General features: G+C 57.4%; 2 protein-coding genes across 2 annotated transcripts in view; one reads left to right on the forward strand and one right to left on the reverse strand.

Moving 5' to 3' along the window:
* Positions 1 to 707: 707 nt before the first annotated feature.
* On the reverse strand, positions 708 to 7,156 carry ZP1 (zona pellucida glycoprotein 1). Its single transcript, XM_029915453.1, is given in 13 exon segments — positions 708 to 747; positions 749 to 857; positions 1,036 to 1,155; positions 1,269 to 1,350; positions 2,192 to 2,336; positions 2,477 to 2,666; positions 2,750 to 2,877; positions 3,718 to 3,815; positions 3,890 to 4,077; positions 4,883 to 5,026; positions 5,190 to 5,484; positions 5,685 to 5,806; positions 6,982 to 7,156. Coding segments are annotated over 13 exon segments (1,836 nt in total).
* A 7,791-nt stretch (positions 7,157 to 14,947) lies between these two features.
* PTGDR2 (prostaglandin D2 receptor 2) overlaps positions 14,948 to 18,066 on the forward strand; it is a 4,436-nt gene continuing 1,317 nt past the window's right edge. The window contains exons 1-3 of the mRNA XM_029915454.1: positions 14,948 to 15,362; positions 16,157 to 16,454; positions 17,260 to 18,063. Of these exons, the coding sequence (XP_029771314.1) occupies positions 17,268 to 18,063 (796 nt within the window). The 5' untranslated portion in view covers positions 14,948 to 15,362; positions 16,157 to 16,454; positions 17,260 to 17,267. The remainder of the gene's footprint in view (positions 15,363 to 16,156; positions 16,455 to 17,259; positions 18,064 to 18,066) is intronic.

Consider the following 18,066-nt stretch of genomic DNA (forward strand, 5'->3'; position numbering starts at 1 on the left):
AGTTTGGACTCCCCCTACCTGATTATTCTCTCCCTTCCCCAGGGGCTGAACCCTACCTCACCCCCTCCCAACTGCTAACTCTTCCCCACCTAGATCTGTATGTCCATCTGGAAAGTTCTTCACTGCCACATCAGAGATGAAGGCCTAGGTCCTACACAGGCGCATGAAGGTGAACATCTAGCCAGCGGCAGTACAGACCCGTCTGGTGGCCGTGCCCTCTGTGACAGCCAGCATCAGGGCCAACAGGCTGCTGTCACCAGCCTGGGAGTGCCCTAGTCCCTGGGTGGGAGTGGCTGGGAGGCTCAGAGCAAGATTGGAGAGCTCCTTCAAGGCCCCAGGAGCTCTGGGCTCCCCTTCCCCACAGGGAGCTGAGCAGCGTGTCCTGGACCATTTCACCCTCGGGGCTCCCCATTCCTACCTTCTGCAGCCCGGCCCCGGCCCCGGCCCCGATTTTACCCTCCTCTACCCTTGCTCATCTGGTTCTCTCTGGAATGCCATCTCCTCTTGCCACAAGGCTAAGCCTCCCAAATTCAGCATGGGAGGCACTGGACCCCACACAGGGTGCAGCCCCTATTAAGTATTTGTAGGGGCGGCCATGGTTCTGACAGAACAGAACGGATACCATGGAGTACGCTTCTAAGACAGAATCTTTCTAGTCGCAACGGAAGAGCGTTACCACACCTGCTCAGTGGGCTGGAGACGGTGGTTTATTGGGCCTGGTCACCCTCTGTTGACTTCCTGGAGCTTCTGGGCTTGGCTCAGGCCCAGAAAAACCCCAACCCCAAGGACCAGGGCCACAGCCACCAGCAGCAGGACCACCCAGAAGAGAGGCTTCTGGTTGGCGTTCCTGGGGGAGCCTGCTGGAGAGAAGGGGTCTGAAGGCTTGAGCAAGGCCCCTCTGATGGTCTCCACCCACTGGACCTTTATGATCACACCCAGCAGGGCTGAGGTGACCCTTCTGCAGTTCAGGTAGACTGTGTCTTTGGTCAGTCCCCCGCCTCCAGCGCTGTCACACCCTTTCCTCCCTGCCTGTACCTGTGGGCCCCAGCGGACGCTCCCGCCTGGAGGAACCCTCAAAATCCACCGGCCCTGGAGAGCTCACGAGGTTCTGTGGCCCGGCAGCATCGCGGTGCGGAGCATAGGATCGTCGCTGTCCTATGTGGGGGAGGAGTGGCTATGGGCTGGTCTCCACTGGAGTGGCCCAGAAGCCAGGAACAAGGCCCATGGACAGAAGAATGAAGACCCCACCCATCCCACCCCAGACTCACTAGCAGGCCCAGAGCTGCACGTGGAGGAACACGTCTCCAGCCCCGACGGGGAGCAGGCAGAGGCACTGCAGAAGAGGTAAACCTGGTGGGAACAGAATACAGTCAAGGGCATGGGGCCGGCTGGGAGCCACGGGCAGGAAGCACCAGACCGGGACCCAGAATCCAGGACCTAGGCTGAGTTCACACTGCTGCTGACTGGCCCAGGAAGGTGGAGGTCTAGCTGTGTGGACCAAGACCAAGACCACAGCCCCTCCTGCTGAGGGCCAGAGCCAGAACTGTTGTTTCCTAATTTGGAATCTGTGCCTCCCTCCTTCCCAGTGGCAGCTCCCAGAAGGAGAAGCCAGATAAGTGGAGCCAAGCTGAACCCCCCAGAGACCTGGCCAGCAGATGTGCCTTCATCCAGCAGGGGAGAGGCTCTTGGGCTCCTGAGAGGCACATGGTAAAGAGAACGAAGCCACCCTAATAGTGCTAACTGGCGATATGGACATCTGTTCACATCTGGTGTAATCCAGTGCAGCTGCCTCAAGATAGAGAGAACTGTACGTAGTAACGCGAGAATGTCTTTCACTAGAACAACTTCCGCGGCAGCCTGTGACCTATGGGGCTATTCATGTGTTCTGCGGAAAACCTGAATATACCCTAAGTGGACTCATTTACCTTCCAGAGAAGTTGTGAGGTTAGGAACATTCCAAGGAGGAATATATTGAAACCTGTGATTTCTAGAGTCAGAAGTAAAGTCACTTTAGAGCACCGTGAACAGGGTTCAGATTTAGGGCTGGTGGCCTCCACACTTTGGGTTTCCCTTCCTCCCTCGGGAGCAGCCTGCGGGTGGGGACCTCTGGGGACCTCTGGCTTGCAGAGTGCTGGAGGGCTTTGGGGACCAGCTTATCCCACTGAACAGATGGAGGTCAGGCGCTTCTTACCTGTCCCCTGAGGGACCTCTGGGAGCCAAGGTCCAGGAGGGCGAAGGTGGAGACAGTGAAGCGCTGGTGGTGTGATGGAAAGGGCAGCCCTGCCCCGTCTGAAGCTACCAGTCGGGTCCTATAGCTGTCACCATCGAAAGGACACCTGGGAAGGAAAGAGACCAAGGAAGCCAGAGGGACCAGGGAGGGGGAGATGGAGGGACGGATGTAGGCGGGGAGGGGAAGGGGGGAGGGGAGGGGCAGAGGGAAGCCCCCAGGGCAGCCCCAGCCCCCACGGCCACTCACCCGTCTGACAGGATGAGCCACTGAGGCTGCTGGAAAGGGCTGGCACCGGGAGTGGCCCAGCACTGGTGCAGCAGCAGGACCAGGCCAGGGTCTGTCCTGTCCAGGAACCGGACCTCCACAGACACGGGCTCACGAAGCAGCCTCACGATGGGGTAGTCCGCTTCCTCGTAGTAGGAGTGGAAAGTCTCATCTGCAGGGTGAGGGGCTGGTGAGCCTTGGAGGGCTGTGCGTGGGGTCACGGGGCAGGAAGAGGAGGCTCCGGGGACCCCGTACCCTTGGCGATCCGTAGCTGGAGCCGCAGGGGGCCAGACCCGGTCACAGGGGCTGGTGAAGGGGGCAGGAAGATGGATGCCTGAAGAGGCAGGAAGTCACTGGCATTGAAGGTGCAGCGCACGTGCAGCCTGAAGTCCAAGTGCAAGAGCATGGGGTGGGGAGGAGACCTGGCATCAGCATGGCCTGCTAATTTCACAAACCAGACACGGACTATGTGGATGCAACAACCAGGGCACGGGCCAGCGGGCTGACGCGACCCCACCGAGCAAGTGCTAGGGGGCCCTGTGCCCCTGCCCCAGCACCAGCCCAGGACAGCAGGAGCTGGTCACGATAGCCCCCCAGTGTTGTCACTGTCCTTGCAGGGATAGGTGGTAGGCCCCTGGGACTGGGGTCTCTCACCAGCCTGACACCACACACTCCTAGCGGGGCCCACATCTGGCCCCTGGTGTTCTGCAGGGAGACCCCACCCCACTTTTCCTTCCAGCTCCTAGATGCTCTCCCTTTCAACAAAAGGTAACCCTCTGCACCCCCAGCATGCCCCCCAGAGCTCCGCCTCCCCCTCCCCAGGTATCTTTGCCTCATCTCTGGCTTGTGACCTCGGAAATGGGGAGGTGGCAACAGCCATACTCTCGGCCCCCACTGTTCTCAGGCGCCTCGAGGAGGATGCTTGCAGCTTAGTTTCTGAGCTTAGTTTTCTGAGCTTAGTTCTCTGGGGGGATAAAGACAAGAGCTGCTGAGGACCCCGGTTGGCCCGCGCACTGCTGTGGCTCCTGCCTGCCGGCTGCAGGCAGACTCCACCGATGCCCGCGTCGGCCCTGGTTGAGGGCTGCTCCCAGAGCCCGGCTCGGGAGGCTGCCCTGAGATCACGCAGCAGGACAGGAGCCCAGGTGGCTCTGAAGCCTGTCCTAAGCTCCCCTGTGCTCCCCTCAAGCCACAGCCCAGCCTGTTCAAGGAAGGCTCCCCCTCACCGGAAGGCGCCGTCCTGCGTGATGGAGCCCTGTGGCCCCGTGCAGACGTCGAGGTCTGACACCAGCTGGTTCTCATAGAGGAGCCGGTTGCCCACCACCTGTGGGAGAGGACAGCTGGGTGAGGCCCTGCCAGGGGGCGGTCCTGGGCACCGGCCCGTGGCCCCGCTCCTACCTGGAGGGTGGTCCCACAGTGGGTCAGAGGGAATTGGAAGACCACGAAGGACCCTGTGTCCTGGGTGGGGGGGCAGCTGGCAGGGGCAGAGGCCACGTGGATATTGGCCAGCGTGATCCCGTGTGCCAAGGCCGTTTCTTGGGACACCACCAGGGCGAAATGGCCATCTCTGAAGCACTGGACAGTTGCTGGGACAAAGGCAGGTCAAAGAGGCCGACCAGGACCCCAGCATTAGGGTCCGTGCAGCACAGACATGGGGGGTAGGCTGGGTGACAACACCCAGCACATTTAATGTGCTGCCCTGGGAGGTGGGAGACCCGGGTTCTCATACTCCCTGTGCCTGTGTTGTTAGCCTGAGTACACCCTTTACGGGCCCAGCTTTTCTCACGCATGGAAACAAAACAAGCCACAGAAGTAGGGGCACCACTGAATCATCATCCAAACTGAGATGTTCTAGGGGTGAGCATGGGACTCTTCATCTTGGGGTCATGAGTTTGAACCCCACATTGGGTTGTGGCAATTACTTAAGTAAACTTAAATTGGGAGGTTCTAGATCTAAGAGGTAAGGGTACACGTGAAGGCCGATCTATAATGGGGGCGCCTGGGCGGCTCAGTCGGTGAAGCGTCCGACTTCGGCTCAGCTCATGATCTCCCGGTTTGTGGGTTCGAACCCCACATCGGGTTCTGTGCTGACAGCTCAGAGCCTGGAGCCTGCTTCATTCTGTGTCTCCCCTTCTCTCAGCCCCTCCCCTGCTCATGCTTTGTTTTTCAAAAATAAATGTTAAAAAAAAAAAAAGATGTATTACTAGTTCCTTGGGACAACGGTCATCAGGCAAGCTGGGACGTGTGGTCACCCCACCTCAAGGTCCCTCCTGCAGCCCATTCTGGGGCTCAGGCTCTCCCGGGGACTGGGTGTAAAGCAGGTGCGGTGTTGGGGGAGGGGCAGGGGAGGAAGCCCTCAGGTCTTCAGCTTTCAGGTGCTGAGAGGTCTACCTGTGTTGCCATAGTAACAGGGAACCTCTCTGCTGTTGTCATAGCAGCAGCCAGCCTCCTGACAGGCTTCCTTGGAGCCTCTTCTCACCACACAGGGAATGTGCCCAGAGGGCACCTGGCACTGCTCCGGGGCCAGGGGTGCACCTGGGGATGGGACAGAGCGGCGAGGACACAAGAAAGGGCCACACTGGGTGGGAGCTTCCAGGGAAACAGAGGCAGGTGGCTTCCTGAGCCCCGTGGAGGGCGGTCAGGCCGTGCACTGCTCCAGAAGGCCCAGACAGTACACACGTGGAGAAGTCCTACGTACCTGGGTAAAGGGACTCGTCAACCCCCCAGGGTTCCAAGATGCCCCACTGGGGCGGAGTCAGGGTGGGACGGGTGGTTCCAGGTCCAAGGGGCATCGAGGCAGGGGTCAGATGGCCCCAGCTGCCCTCCGGGGTGGGGTAGAGGGGCCGGGTAGGAGGGAGAGGAAGGGCCAGCTGGGAGTCCGGAGTCCAGGTGTGGCCGGGCTTCGGACAGATCAGAGTGACTTCTCGGGCCACGTCAACTCGACCGTCGGGCAGCACGGCTTCTACGAACACCCTCAGGAGGAAATGCCCATCCTGCAGGGGAGAAAGAGCAGAGAGTGGAGGCCACCTGGTCTCCCAGGCGGAGGAGGGCGTCAGGCAGGGAGCTGGTCCTGGCCACCAGCCCACAGGCGGGTGGGACCAGCACAGCCACCGGGAGCCCCCTCTCCACCCGTGTGGGGTCAGGCTGGCGCCCAGCCCTCTGGCTCTGCCCGGAGACCAGCAGCGATCCCTACCTTCTCCTGCACATGGCAGCCTCCGTACTCCGCGTAGAAGACGGCGGGGCCCAGGGGCTTGGTGGCCACCCAGTGGTAGCAGACAGAGCAGTTGTTGACCTCAAACTGGTTCCCAAATTCATCTGAGGCAGGGGAGAGAGGGGTAGGGGCTCGGAAGGGCCAGCTGTGCCGGAGGGTGAAGCCAGTGGCTGCTGCCCTCTGCTGAGAAAATCCCACTTGGGAGGAGACCCCAGTGGCAGCCTCAGCTTTGTGACTAGCTAACGGCATGCCCCTCCCCTCTGGTCTCAGTTTGCCCGTCCGTAAGGGAGGAGCTTCAGCTGGGCTTAGGATCTTTCCAGCCTTGCGTCCTGTTAACAGTACAAGACAGCAGCAGGAATGAAAATGTGGAGGAGGAAAGGTTAGCACAGTCTCAGGCTCTGGGCTGGGTATTTTATTTAGAACAGTTTTTTTTAATGTTAATTCTTGAGAGAGAGAGAGAGAGAGAGAGAGAATGCAAGTGGAGGAGGAGCAGAGAGAGAGAGGGAGACACAAAATCCAAAGCAGGCGCCAGACTCTGAGCTGTCAGCACAGAGCCCAACTTGAGGCTCGAACCCACAAACTGAGATCGTGACCTGAGCCAAAGTTAGTTGCTTGATCGACTTGAGACACCCAGGCGTCCCTGGGCTGGGTATTTTAGATCTGTTCGAGTCAAGCCAGCATCCCCGTGCCGTGGCTGAGGCGCTGAGCCTGGCCCTTCTCAGGGCACCCAACAAGGGGCCAAGGATTTGGAACTGGCACCTTGTAACCTGTCTATCAGGTTAACCGGCCACCGCAGTCGCTGGGGGACATGCTGTGGGGGGCAGGTATGTCCCCCTGAACGCCTGTTTGAGTACATAGCTAGGGTGGGGTCATCTTTCCCATCTCACCGTTAAGGAAACAGCGGTTCAGAAAGGTTAGGTCAAGTTGCTCAACAACACAAAGTTTAAAAGCTGCAGATTCATGTGCCCCCTCCCCCCGTTTTCTCCGTACCAGGCCACACCCACCAGGGCCCTGCCCCTGAGTGGCCAGGGCACCAGTAGCCTGAGCATCAGCTGAGTGTGGTTACGGACGTAGAGCCTGGGCCCAACGGATCAACACCTGCCTCTCAGCAAGATGGCCGTGAACACTTACCGTGGGAAGAGAGGCCCTAGGGGACCAGGGAAACTGAGGCTGGCAACTCACCTTGTTCCCTCCCCCTCCCCAGCGAGGTCACAGAGTGGGGGCCCAGAGGCCTCTCCTCTTCCTGCTCCTGCAGCAAAGGAGGCGGGGACCAGCTTACCTATGACCTTGAAGCGGACAGTCTGGCCTGGCCGGGGAAACACCAGCAACTGCATGCCCTTGGCTCCGCAGTCAGAGCTGTGCCGCAGGCCCCGGACACCAGGCTCAGGGCGAGGCCGCTGACCCAGCCCCAGGGTGGCTGCCAGCAGCAGCGCCACGAAGCAACCCCAGACCATGGCCGGGGTTCTCGGCACCAGACACGCCACGGCCACTGTGACAACCCGCACTGGGTTGTGACAACTGGCTCATGACCAGGTGAGGCCCAGGCCTTATATGGGGAAGGTGGTTACTGGAAGCTTCTAGCTGCAAAGGGGGCCCACCTGGAGGAGCCCTGCCCGGCCGCCAGGGGCTCTGGTGAAATTCCTGTCCTGGAGGCCAAGGAAGGCACCCTCCCAGGCCTGGGTCCTGAAGGTGCTCTGAAAGCTGCCCTTGACCCTGACTTCCCGCCTTCCAGCTGGGGGTTGATGCTGGCTCCGCTGAGTGATCCTGGCTGGGAGGTGGGGAGGAGGGAAACTCCTGGGACGGGATGAGGCTGCTGGTAGGTGAGTGGACTGGTTCCAAGTCCCTCATCGTCCCTTCCCTGCCCAGTCTGGCTCTCCAGGGCCTTCTCCTGTGTGCACTGGGGGCTCCAGGCCACTGAGGGCTGCAGGGGCCATGGTAGGGGGGCAGCAGGTGGGGTTAGTTTACTAACTGGGCTCTCGGGATGGCTGTGCAGACCCCAGAGGCCGTGACACTGCCCCTGCCCTAAGAGTGTGCAGACGGATGGTCGGGACAGGCTGGCAGACAGACTAGGGGCCCCCACGGGGCTCTCCTGAGGGTCACGACGTTAATGAGACCACTAATGAAAAATAAGAAGGACAGCCAACAAATCTAACGGGCCACCTGGGTGGGATCCTGGAGCAGAACGAGGACTTCAGGTAGAGGCTGAGGAAACGGACTTATGACAGCGGATCACCAGGGTTCCTTAACTGTCATAAGCATGCTGCCCGAATGTGCAGCGGTAACCGTAGGGGCCCTGGGTGCGGGGCACCCGGGACCTCTGCGCTCAAGCCCGGACAGTCCAGAGAAGTAAAGCCCATTAACAACTACAGGGAGACTGGCCACAGGCGGCAGGGGTCCCCACATGCCAGGCTGTCCCAAAGGCTCGTGAGCGCCGTTGGCGTGTAAGGGGAGTGCCTCGTCCTGGCCTGGCAGAGCCCGGCCCACCAGAGTTAGCCAACGCCACTGAGCGTGGGCCCCAGCAGCTGTGCGCCATGTGGCTCCGTCCTTCAGGGACTGACTCCAACCCAGCCCCTACCTCTTCTAGCCATCGTCGGGCGACATCACTTTTTTCTGCTTCATTTTCCTGCCTGTGAACTGGGGATGGTAATCCAACCTCGAAGCGTGGACAGAAAGACAGACAGCGATGAAGAATGGGTAGGACAAGTCCTATGTGGAAATGACTTAGCACTTGGTGATGATGAACTTTGCCATGACGGGAGCTTATGTGGGGGAAACTTGGTGGGTCGTCTGGGGTACCACGGGCAGGGCAGGGCAGGGGTGGTGGATGTCAGAAGTGTGGGGGGCACAGGGGATGGTGGTGGTGGTGTCGTGTTGAGGCAGAGGGAATTTGGGGAGATCAGGGCATAGGGCTGCAAACGTGGGCTTCAGGCATGTCGGGGCCCCTGGAGGGGGCAGGGCTGGCAAGGTGGATTTTTCCTGAAGGACAAGGGAAGACTTTAAACTATTTTGAAAGAATTTGACTTCCTGAAAAGAATTTCCATGTACCCTTCACCTGGACTCCTCAAATGTTCACTCTTGTTGAAAACAAGCTAAAAGTGGGCACCTGGGTGGCTCAGTCAGTTAAGCATCTGACTTCGGTACAAATCATGATCTCATGGTCTGTGAGTTTGAGTCCTGCATCCGGTGAGCTCAAGGCCCTGCTGTGGGTGAACATGAGCCCCCGCTTCTCTCTCTCTCTCAAAACAAAAAACAATCATTTGTGCCCTCTCTCAAAACAAAACACACACACACACACACACACACACACACACACACAAAGGAAACAAAAGCAAAAACGAAAAAACAAGACAAAACATCTCAAATGGAGTCACTTATACTAAGCCCCACATCAAAGTAACACTTCAAGTCTTGGGTCTCCCAAAAATGGAATCTTCAATCAGTCAGGGAGGAATCGCCAGATTATCACTAGCCGGTAACCTGCCCAACAGACCCTTGCCATCCTACCATGCCCTAAAAGAAAGTGACTTTGCAATGAACCAACCCCCATTTTTGCTGGTGTAACTTCCGTGTTCCCACCCCTTCTGCCTAGGAAAGTCTTTTTGGACAGCTCCTCGGCGCGCCTTCCGTCTGTTAGCCTGGATGTTGCCTGATTTCATGCATGTTTGCAGAAAGCCAATAGGATGTTAGAAATGTACTCAATTGCATTTGTTTAACACTGTGTCTTTTCACATTTGTTTTAGCTCTTTCTCTCTCCATTATGTACACAGACACCCACAGCCACTTGCTCCTTTACCATTTGAGAGCTGCTTGCAGATGGCTCTCCCTTTACCCCTAAATACTGCAGACGGTACTTCCTAAAACACAAGGGAAACGATCAAAACCAGGATGTCAACACTGGTATAACACGACTGTCTAACGTACAAACCTTATTCAGTTCCCCAATTGTCCTAATCATGACTTTTATAGCAAAGGACGTTTTTTTCCCCTAGACAAGGCTCCAATCCAAGACCAAGATCCTGCTTCTTTATTTAGACTCTTCCAACCTGGCAGAGTCCATCTTCTTTGTTCCTCATACCCTTAATGTTTTGAGGGGTACAGGCCAATTTCTTTACAGAACAGCCCCCGGTCCGGTTTGTCTGGTGTTTCCACCTGATTAGATTCAGGTTCTGCATTTTGGGGCAGTGTATTAGTTTGCTGAGGCTGCTGTAACAAAATACAGCCACATAGGTGGTTTCAACAATAGAAATTTATTTTCTCACAGTTCTGGAGGCTGGAAGTTCAAGGTCAAGGTGTCTGCAGGTCTGGTTTCTCTCACGGCCACTCTCCTTGGTTCACATATGCTGACTCCTCTCCGTGTCCTCCTGTGATCTTCTCTCGGCTCTCTGTGGGTCCAGATTTCCTCGTATAAAGGACACCAGACAGACTGGATTAGAGCCCACCCTCATGGGCTCATTTTAACTTAATCGCCCCCTAAAGGCCCTGTCTCCAAATACAACCACATTCGAGGTGCTGGGGCGTTAGGGCATGCATATATGAACGGGGGGCACGATTCAGCCCATGACAGGCAGGAACAGCCCAGAGTGACACTGTGTCCTTCTCGGGGTATTCCATCAGGAGGCTCACCACACTGGTTTCTCCTATCACTGCTAATAGAAATTCGAACGCTTGGGTGAGACGGGGTCTGCCCGCTGCCTCTGCAGCCCAGTGATGGTTTCGTTTTGAATGTAGGAGCCGCGTTGAGACTGAGCATGTGACCACCCTGGTCCTCCGCAAGCAGTCACCCACGGAGGTGGCGGTTCCCTGGCTGCGTCATTCCTTCCATGTGCATTTGCTTTTCTGCCACAGCAGAGCAGAAGGTTCCGGAAGCGGGGTTCATGTGGGGGAGAGAGCCCCTGCCAGAGGCGCGGACAGCCTGGATTCTGTCCTGCGCTCGCTGCTCAGGGGCAAAGGGACTTGCCCGCATCTGTAAAGCAGAAATGGGAATGACTATGGTAGGGATGGAATCAGATAAACACTAAAGCAGCATGTCTTCCAGGGCTCTGGAAAGGCAGGGAAAGAACAAGGGAGCCTCCTCACGGCCAAGGGCAGAAGGATGCCTTTGAGAAAAGTTGTGCCAAGCTGTCCTGGAGAGGGGCAGCCCCGACCCCTTGATTAGGATTCCAATTCTTGCAAAGGCTCATGGGCACCAGAGGCCACCAGCCTGGGAAGGATGCCAGCTCCTCTGCTCACCCACCGGAGACCTTGTTGACTCGATTTCCTCATCTGTATAACGGGGCCAGTAAAGGTGCCTAACTTGTAGGCCGGTTGGGAAAATGAAATAAGAGGCCCCATGTGCAGCGTCACTTGAACACAATGGCAATAAAAGCCACCACTGTTTTTACTGCGGAGAAAAGAGGGTCAGGTCAGAGGGACCTGACCTGGGATTTTGGCTTCCCACTTGGCCACTCTGTAAACTTCAGTTTGCTCATCTCTCTCTCTTTTTTAAATTTTTTAAATGTTTATTTGTTTTTGAGAGAGAGAGAGAGCGAGCATGAGCAGGGAAGGGGCAGAGAGAGAGGGAGACACAGAATTGGAAGCAGGCTCCAGGCTCTGAGCTGTCAGCACAGAGCCCGATGTGGGGCTTGAACACACGGATCGTGAGCTCATGACCTGAGCGGAAGTTGGACGCTCATCTCTTCTTAATGTTTTATTTTCTCCATTACCTTTTAAAATTTCATTTTCGTCATTTTCATGGCAGTGGCATGTGGGAGCTAGACCTTTGATTAACTGCTGTAAAAAGGTCAGAAAGGAGGGGTGCCTGGGGGGCTTAGGGGGTTAAGCATCAGACTCTAGATCTCTGCTCAGGTCATGATCTCACATGTAGGATCAAGCCCTGCGTTGGACTCCGCGCTGACGGTACAGAGCCTGCTTGAGATTCTCCCTTTCTCTCCCCCTCCTGCTTGCATGCATGCTCTCTTTCTCTCAAAATAAACTATTAAAAAAAAAGTAGAAAGGAAAATGGAAATTTACTTTTGAAGGCAGGGGCAGAGGGAGAAGGCTGCGGGGAAAGTCCCTGGCTGGTGGATGGGGGCTCGTTCCAGTGACTGTTAATTGAACACACTTGATGTCATAAGCATCCTCTTGGGAGCCTGAGATACTTATGACCTGGGAAAGTGGTCCTGCAGGATGAGTAGGTGAAGGGAAAAAAAGGCATTCCAGGCCATGGCAATGGCACATGCAAAGGCACTGGGGTGCTCATCCCAGTGCTCAGAGAAGCATCCAGGCCCCCTCGCTCCTGGTGGGGACACCAGCTTCCCCGGGCCTGAGGCTTCTTAATCTAGAAAGCCGTCGGGTGGGCCCTGGCTGCAGTGTGGCTGTAACAAGCATCTGCCCCTTCCCTCTGCTCCCTCACGTTGTGTCCTGCACACCGCAGCCTCATGGCTATCTGCCCACCAGCGTCACGCAGACAGCAAGGACGGGTAATAACAATACCTACTTTGCCTCTGGGGCACAGGGCTGGACTTGTCTTTCGCAGAGATTTTGTGGTTTACCTCTTATGGTGTGGGCTTCAGGTGCTTCCAGAATAAGGTTCTCGGCCAGTATGCGAGTGGAAAAGGCAAATGCAATCTGTCTGGAGTGGGGAAGAGACAGAGATCAAAGCACTAAAAATAACTAAATAAATGGGAGTTGGCTTGTGCATCCCGCCCTGTGGCGGCTCTGAGCTGAGCACTTGGCCTTGTTATCTCTCTGACCCTCACAGTGGTGGCGGGGGCGGGGAAGGTGGTCATGGAAGGCCCTCAGCTAATACCAGACCCAAGCATTCTCTGTGGCCCCCCTGGACCAGCAGCACCAGTGTCTCTTGGGGAACCTGATGGAAATGCAACCTGCCGGACTGGATACTTTGGGGAGGGGGTGGCAGCATCCTGGGTTTGACAAGCCCTCTGGGAGGTTCCGATGTACACTCAGCAGAGAATCGCTGGTGTCGCTATTTCAGGCCCTTGGCAAAGGCCTGGGTCACCAGCCTCTGGACCCTGCTCTCCGTGGGGCCCTCGGCACATGGGGCAAACCCGCATGACGCTGTGGAGGACTCCATGAAGACCCCCTGATAGGATTCTCTCCTTTTTAAACTCAGCCTGAGCTCTTTCTTCAATAATGTTTATTTTTGAGAGAGCGAGCGAGAGCAAGGTGCGGGGTGGGGGGGGCGGTGCGCAGAGAGAGAATCTGAAGCAGGCTCCAGGCTCTGAGTTGTCAGCACAGAGCTGGGCTCCGGGCTCGAACTCATAAATGGCGAGATCATGATCTGAGCCAAAGATGGACGCTTAACTGACTAAGCCACAGAAGTGCCCCCAGCCTGAGCTCTTGACGGTCACCGGAGGCTCCTGTCCCCTGCTTCCAGCCAGCGAGGCCCTGCCTCAGGCCCCCTCTGCTCGCAGGTTTTCTCTCTCAGGCTCCGGGTCCTGCAACCAGCGGGGAGGAGGCGCACCATGCCCCGGCATCTAACGTGTAGAGACCTTGGCACGCAGGCTCTGGAAATTCGTTCCCAGAGGTCTGTGTCCACCGTGGGAGTGCAGCCTCCGGGCCCCACGAGGACAAACAGACAAACGTCACTGCCTCCTTCTTTAGAAAATGCCTTAGGGCCCTGTTCATCTGGAGTGCTTTTTTGTTTGTTTTAGCAGCTTTTAAGTGGTCCTCAGGGAGGGCTGGGAGATGAGCCACCACAGTGATTACAGGATTGGAAACCAGGGTGGGGGGAAAGGGCCGAGGAGTGAGGATTTCAGGTAAGAAGCCCCTTAGCAGGGCCGCCCTGGGAGACTGTGCAAGATGTTCACTGCACAAGGGGCAAGGGAGGGCTGGGATCCAGGGGGGAAGAGGCTCAAGCCTCTGATGCTCTCACACCAAGACGAAGGGGGGATTCTTTCTTAGCCCAAAGGGCAGACTGTACACTAACTTTTGCACTGTGGGGCAGGGGCTGTCCAGAAGGAGTCCCTTGTGACAGTTCTACTTTTCTGCTGTGAAGTGACTTGCCCAAGGGCACGCGGCCAGGGAGCGGCAGTGCCGGATCCAAAGGCAGGCAGTGGGGCCTCAGAGGCCCTGAGTTTACCCACCACCCTCCACCCTCCACCCTCTGCACCACCTAAGAGGATGTTAAGGGTCAGCAGGGCAGGGGTGGGGTGGGTAGGGATGCAGCTCCCTTCCCCAAAGCGGAATGGAGGCACCCGCTTGTTTTCTTGGGAGGGCTGTGGGCACTTGTCTTCAAGACCAAGCCCTCTGTGACCTACAGGAAAGGACACTTCCCAGCGGGAATATTTTGGATAATCAAGGCTCTTACCGATCTGCCACCTTGGGCTACAGCGAGAAATATCATCCCCATCACAAGTTCGTGGTATTTTACACATTCTTCACTCAGGATCACAGGCTCTCAGCAAGTTCTGGAAGCGCCAGGCCCCAGGCTTGAGCCTGTGTCTAAGATTCCTGGGGTCAATCCCGTGGGAGGGGGTGCCTTGCCCTGATATGGGGGATACTGAGGTCTTCAACATGTTCTACTGAGTCTCTCCGATGTGCTGGGATGCTGGGTTTGAAGGAATGGCTCCTGACTCCAGGGCAGCAACGACCCTGGGGAGCAATTAAGTGCAAACTTATTAAATGCAAACTTCTGAAGCTCAGTCAGCTCACCCAGGGTTCTGAGCCCACTTTAAGTAAAAGCTGCATTGCCCTTGCCCTCCTAAGCCTCTACACATTTCCCCCTGGAGGGACAAGAACCGGTTTCTATGAGCACCTACTGTGTGCTGGGCACTCTGTGAACGAAGACACCTCGCTGCCAAGCCTTCGAGGCACACACTTGCTCTGCTCACAATGGCAAAACCTGGCCTGGCTCACCTCCCAGCTGGGGCTGCCAGGCTGGCCTGGCCCCAGCTCTCCCCACTGCCGTGCCCTGCCTTCCTGAGGACTCTGGGGTGAGGAGGGGGGTGGACACGTGCACAGGATGTCCTCTTCCCCATGACCCTCTCTTCCCCAGCGGCCGCTCAGAAATGCAACCCCCCACACATGCTCCCATTCCCCCATGGGCATGACTATCGGACCTGAGGCTTCTGCGAAATCTCGGGGGGGGGTGCGGGTGGTGGTGAGGAGCACAGGCTGCTGGTAGTTGTGGCTCTTTGCCATTGATAGAGATTAATGTTACTGGAATACCAGTGTGACAAGTCACCCTCCAGTTGTCCCCGCCCTCCCCCAGACCCCACCCCTGAACACACACAATCACACTCAAACACAGACACACACACTCTCTCTCTCTCTGTGGCTGATAGCTATTTCCTCCCTCAGCCTCACTCCCCCCCGCCTGCCCGGTGCCTTCTCCGGCTGCCACCAGACGCTGACTGTCCCTGGGGCTGGAATCCTGTCTCCCGTGCCCAGGTAAGGAAGCAACAATAGCCCGGGGGCTGAGCAGCCTCAGTGCCCTCTCTGGATCCATGAAGGCACTGTTTTGACAGGGAAGAGGCTCTTCACGGCTAGGATGGTAGAGGATTGGGTTTCACAGGACTGGAGGGGACACGCTGCCCAGAGAAGGGAAGGGCACGGTTTCTTGGACATTCACTGGAAGCCAGGCATGGGGGTAAACCACAAGAGCCTCTCTTCCCAGACTCACAAGCGGTCTCTGCGTGGGACGATGACAGGAGTCTGAGGGTAAATGACTCAAAAAGCTTGCGTTCTCTGTCCCTAAGCCCCACCAGGGCGGGACCCCAGCTGCTGGGCTCTGTGAGAATCCTGGGAGGCTGGGGCCCAACTCCATACGGACAGAAAGACTGATCCCGATGGGTCCCCAGGGTGTATGCAGCAGGACTGGGCTCCCTGAGCACCCCCACGGGACCTGCTGTGAGACGAGGCTGCTGTGCTGCAGGGAAGGTTCCAGCGCATTGAGGGGATGGCATTCATCTGTCTGCAGGGTGGAGTCCAGCTGTACCACTGCAGCTGAGGAATGTGGGCAAGTTGCTATGTTTCTCTGAACCTCAGTTTTCTCGTCTGAAAAATGGGGTCTCACAGGGTCACCGTGAGTGTAATTGTTCTGGAAACTCTAAAGCTTAGGAAGTGTAAGCATTCTTGGGGAGCACAGGTCCAACTGCCCGCCCTGCTCCCCATTTGCCTGCACCCCCATCTCCCAGGACTCGTCTTCCTGGAAAGGTCTAGTTTTGATTTCTTGGGGCCTCACCTTCCAAAGGCTCCTGGTGCCCAGAGAAAACTGTGGGTTTTCTCATCTGGGCTGACAGTGCTACCCCTGGAAATGCGGGTACTGAAGACCACCCCCCACTTCCTTCTCTTCTTCCTCCCCCAAGCTTACAGCAGAGGTAGAGAAAAGAGAACAAACAGGCTGAGTGCTAAAAGGTTGCTTCTCCACTTGTCTGTGTTATTTGGGTGGCTTGAGCCTCAGCTTTCTCACCTGTAAAATGGGATGGAGTGAAGTTCTAGCGCCTTTTTTCTAGAGTCCTGAGCAAGAGAGCACTTACACAAAGGACCTACTGGAATCTCTGGCGCCACAGGACAATCTGAATTCCCAGTCCCTGCCAGCCATCCCTTACCTCCTGCCGGCAGCCTCCCTGCCACCCCCGCCGCCCTGCCCTCCTGGATCTCAACCAGCTTCACATTAGGAAGTCTTGGGGTTTTGATGAAGCCGTGAGTGTGTACGTTTGGGGTGTCTGCACATCTGCCAGAGGCTGGCTGCCCCAGCACTTACCTGAGTAGATTTTCAATCGTTACCTGCTGAATAATGCAATTACCAAGGTAAATGAATGGGCTGGGTTACCTGGGGCGGGCAGCGCAGCTCGGCGCCCTTGGGCATGACAGTCTTTCAGCCTCATTGGGCCTCCAGAGTCCGGCAGTTCCTCACGCCCTAGCTCTCTCCTTACTCTTATCTTATTTCCTCTCCAACTATCAGAGGAGGGGCTGGCTCCTTCGTTCAGTCAACCACCCAACCTGCCACTATTGTGGGAGCCAAGGGCCGCACAGAGAAGCTGCAGAGAGGCAAGATCTAGGGGTGCTGTGGATAGGGAGGGGGCATCCCTTAAAGGCACAGGCTCTTCCTTCCACTCCCATCCCCCAGGCCGGCTGGCCCCTCCTGTCCTTCAGGTGGGGCCTCTTGCAGTGCCCCAATGCCCCTGGGGATTGGAGTCCTGCATGGCCTGGCCTTGTTTCTCCATGTAGCCCTCGGGGACCTGCTAATAACAGTCACAACACTGATGTGGTGCTTCCTGTGTGCGGGCTTCTGCTCATGTTTATGTATATTAACTCGCTGAACACTCCCAACAGCCCTATGAGCTAGGACTTGTTATGACAGATGGCCATGTGGCAGAGGAGAAAGCAGGCCCAGGAAGGTTAAGGGGCTCACCCAAGTTTGCACAGTGAGCAGGTGTGCCATTGGGACCTTCTTCCCCCCACCTGCCTGCCTGGGCTCAATGTCACTGATCCCTGCCAGCCTCGTCTATACCATCCAGGGGTCAGATGCCAATCCCCTGGGGGAGGGTCCCCCCTCCCCGCCCCTCCCACCGGCCGAACTGCCTATCTCAGGACCCCCTCCTCTCTACCACAGAGCCCACCATGTCTGTCAATGTCACGCTCAAGCTGTTCTGCCCGGTCCTGGAGCAGATGAGGAGCATCCAAGGCCACAGCAACTCCAGCATGCGCTACATGGACCACGTATCGGTGCTGCTGCACGGGCTGGCTTCGCTGCTGGGCCTGGTGGAGAACGGACTCATCCTCTTCGTGGTGGGCTGCCGCATGCGCCAGACTGTGGTCACCACGTGGGTGCTGCACCTGGCGCTGTCCGACCTGCTGGCCACCGCCACACTCCCCTTCTTCACTTACTTCCTGGCTGTGGGCCACTCGTGGGAGCTGGGCACCACCTTCTGCAAGCTGCACTCCTCCATCTTCTTCCTCAACATGTTCGCCAGCGGCTTCCTGCTCAGCGCCATCAGCCTGGACCGCTGCCTGCAGGTGGTGCGTCCCGTGTGGGCGCAGAACCACCGCACGGTGGCCGCGGCCCACAGGGTCTGCCTGGTGCTCTGGGCCCTGGCCGTGCTCAACACTGTGCCCTACTTCGTGTTCCGGGACACCATCCCACGGCTGGACGGCCGCATCATGTGCTACTACAACGTGCTGCTCCTGAGCCCGGGGTCCGACCGCAACGCCACATGCAACTCGCGCCAGGCAGCCCTGGCCGTCAGCAAGTTCCTGCTGGCCTTCGTCGTGCCGCTGGCCATCATCACCTCGAGCCACGCGGTCGTGAGCGTGCAGCTGCGCCACCGTGGCCGCCGGCGGCCCAGCCGCTTCGTGCGCCTGGTGGCGGCCGTGGTGGCGGCCTTCGCGCTCTGCTGGGGGCCCTACCACGTGTTCAGCC

The sequence above is a fragment of the Suricata suricatta genome, chromosome 11, assembly GCF_006229205.1.
Source record: "Suricata suricatta isolate VVHF042 chromosome 11, meerkat_22Aug2017_6uvM2_HiC, whole genome shotgun sequence".
Classification (NCBI taxonomy): Eukaryota; Metazoa; Chordata; class Mammalia; order Carnivora; family Herpestidae; genus Suricata; species Suricata suricatta.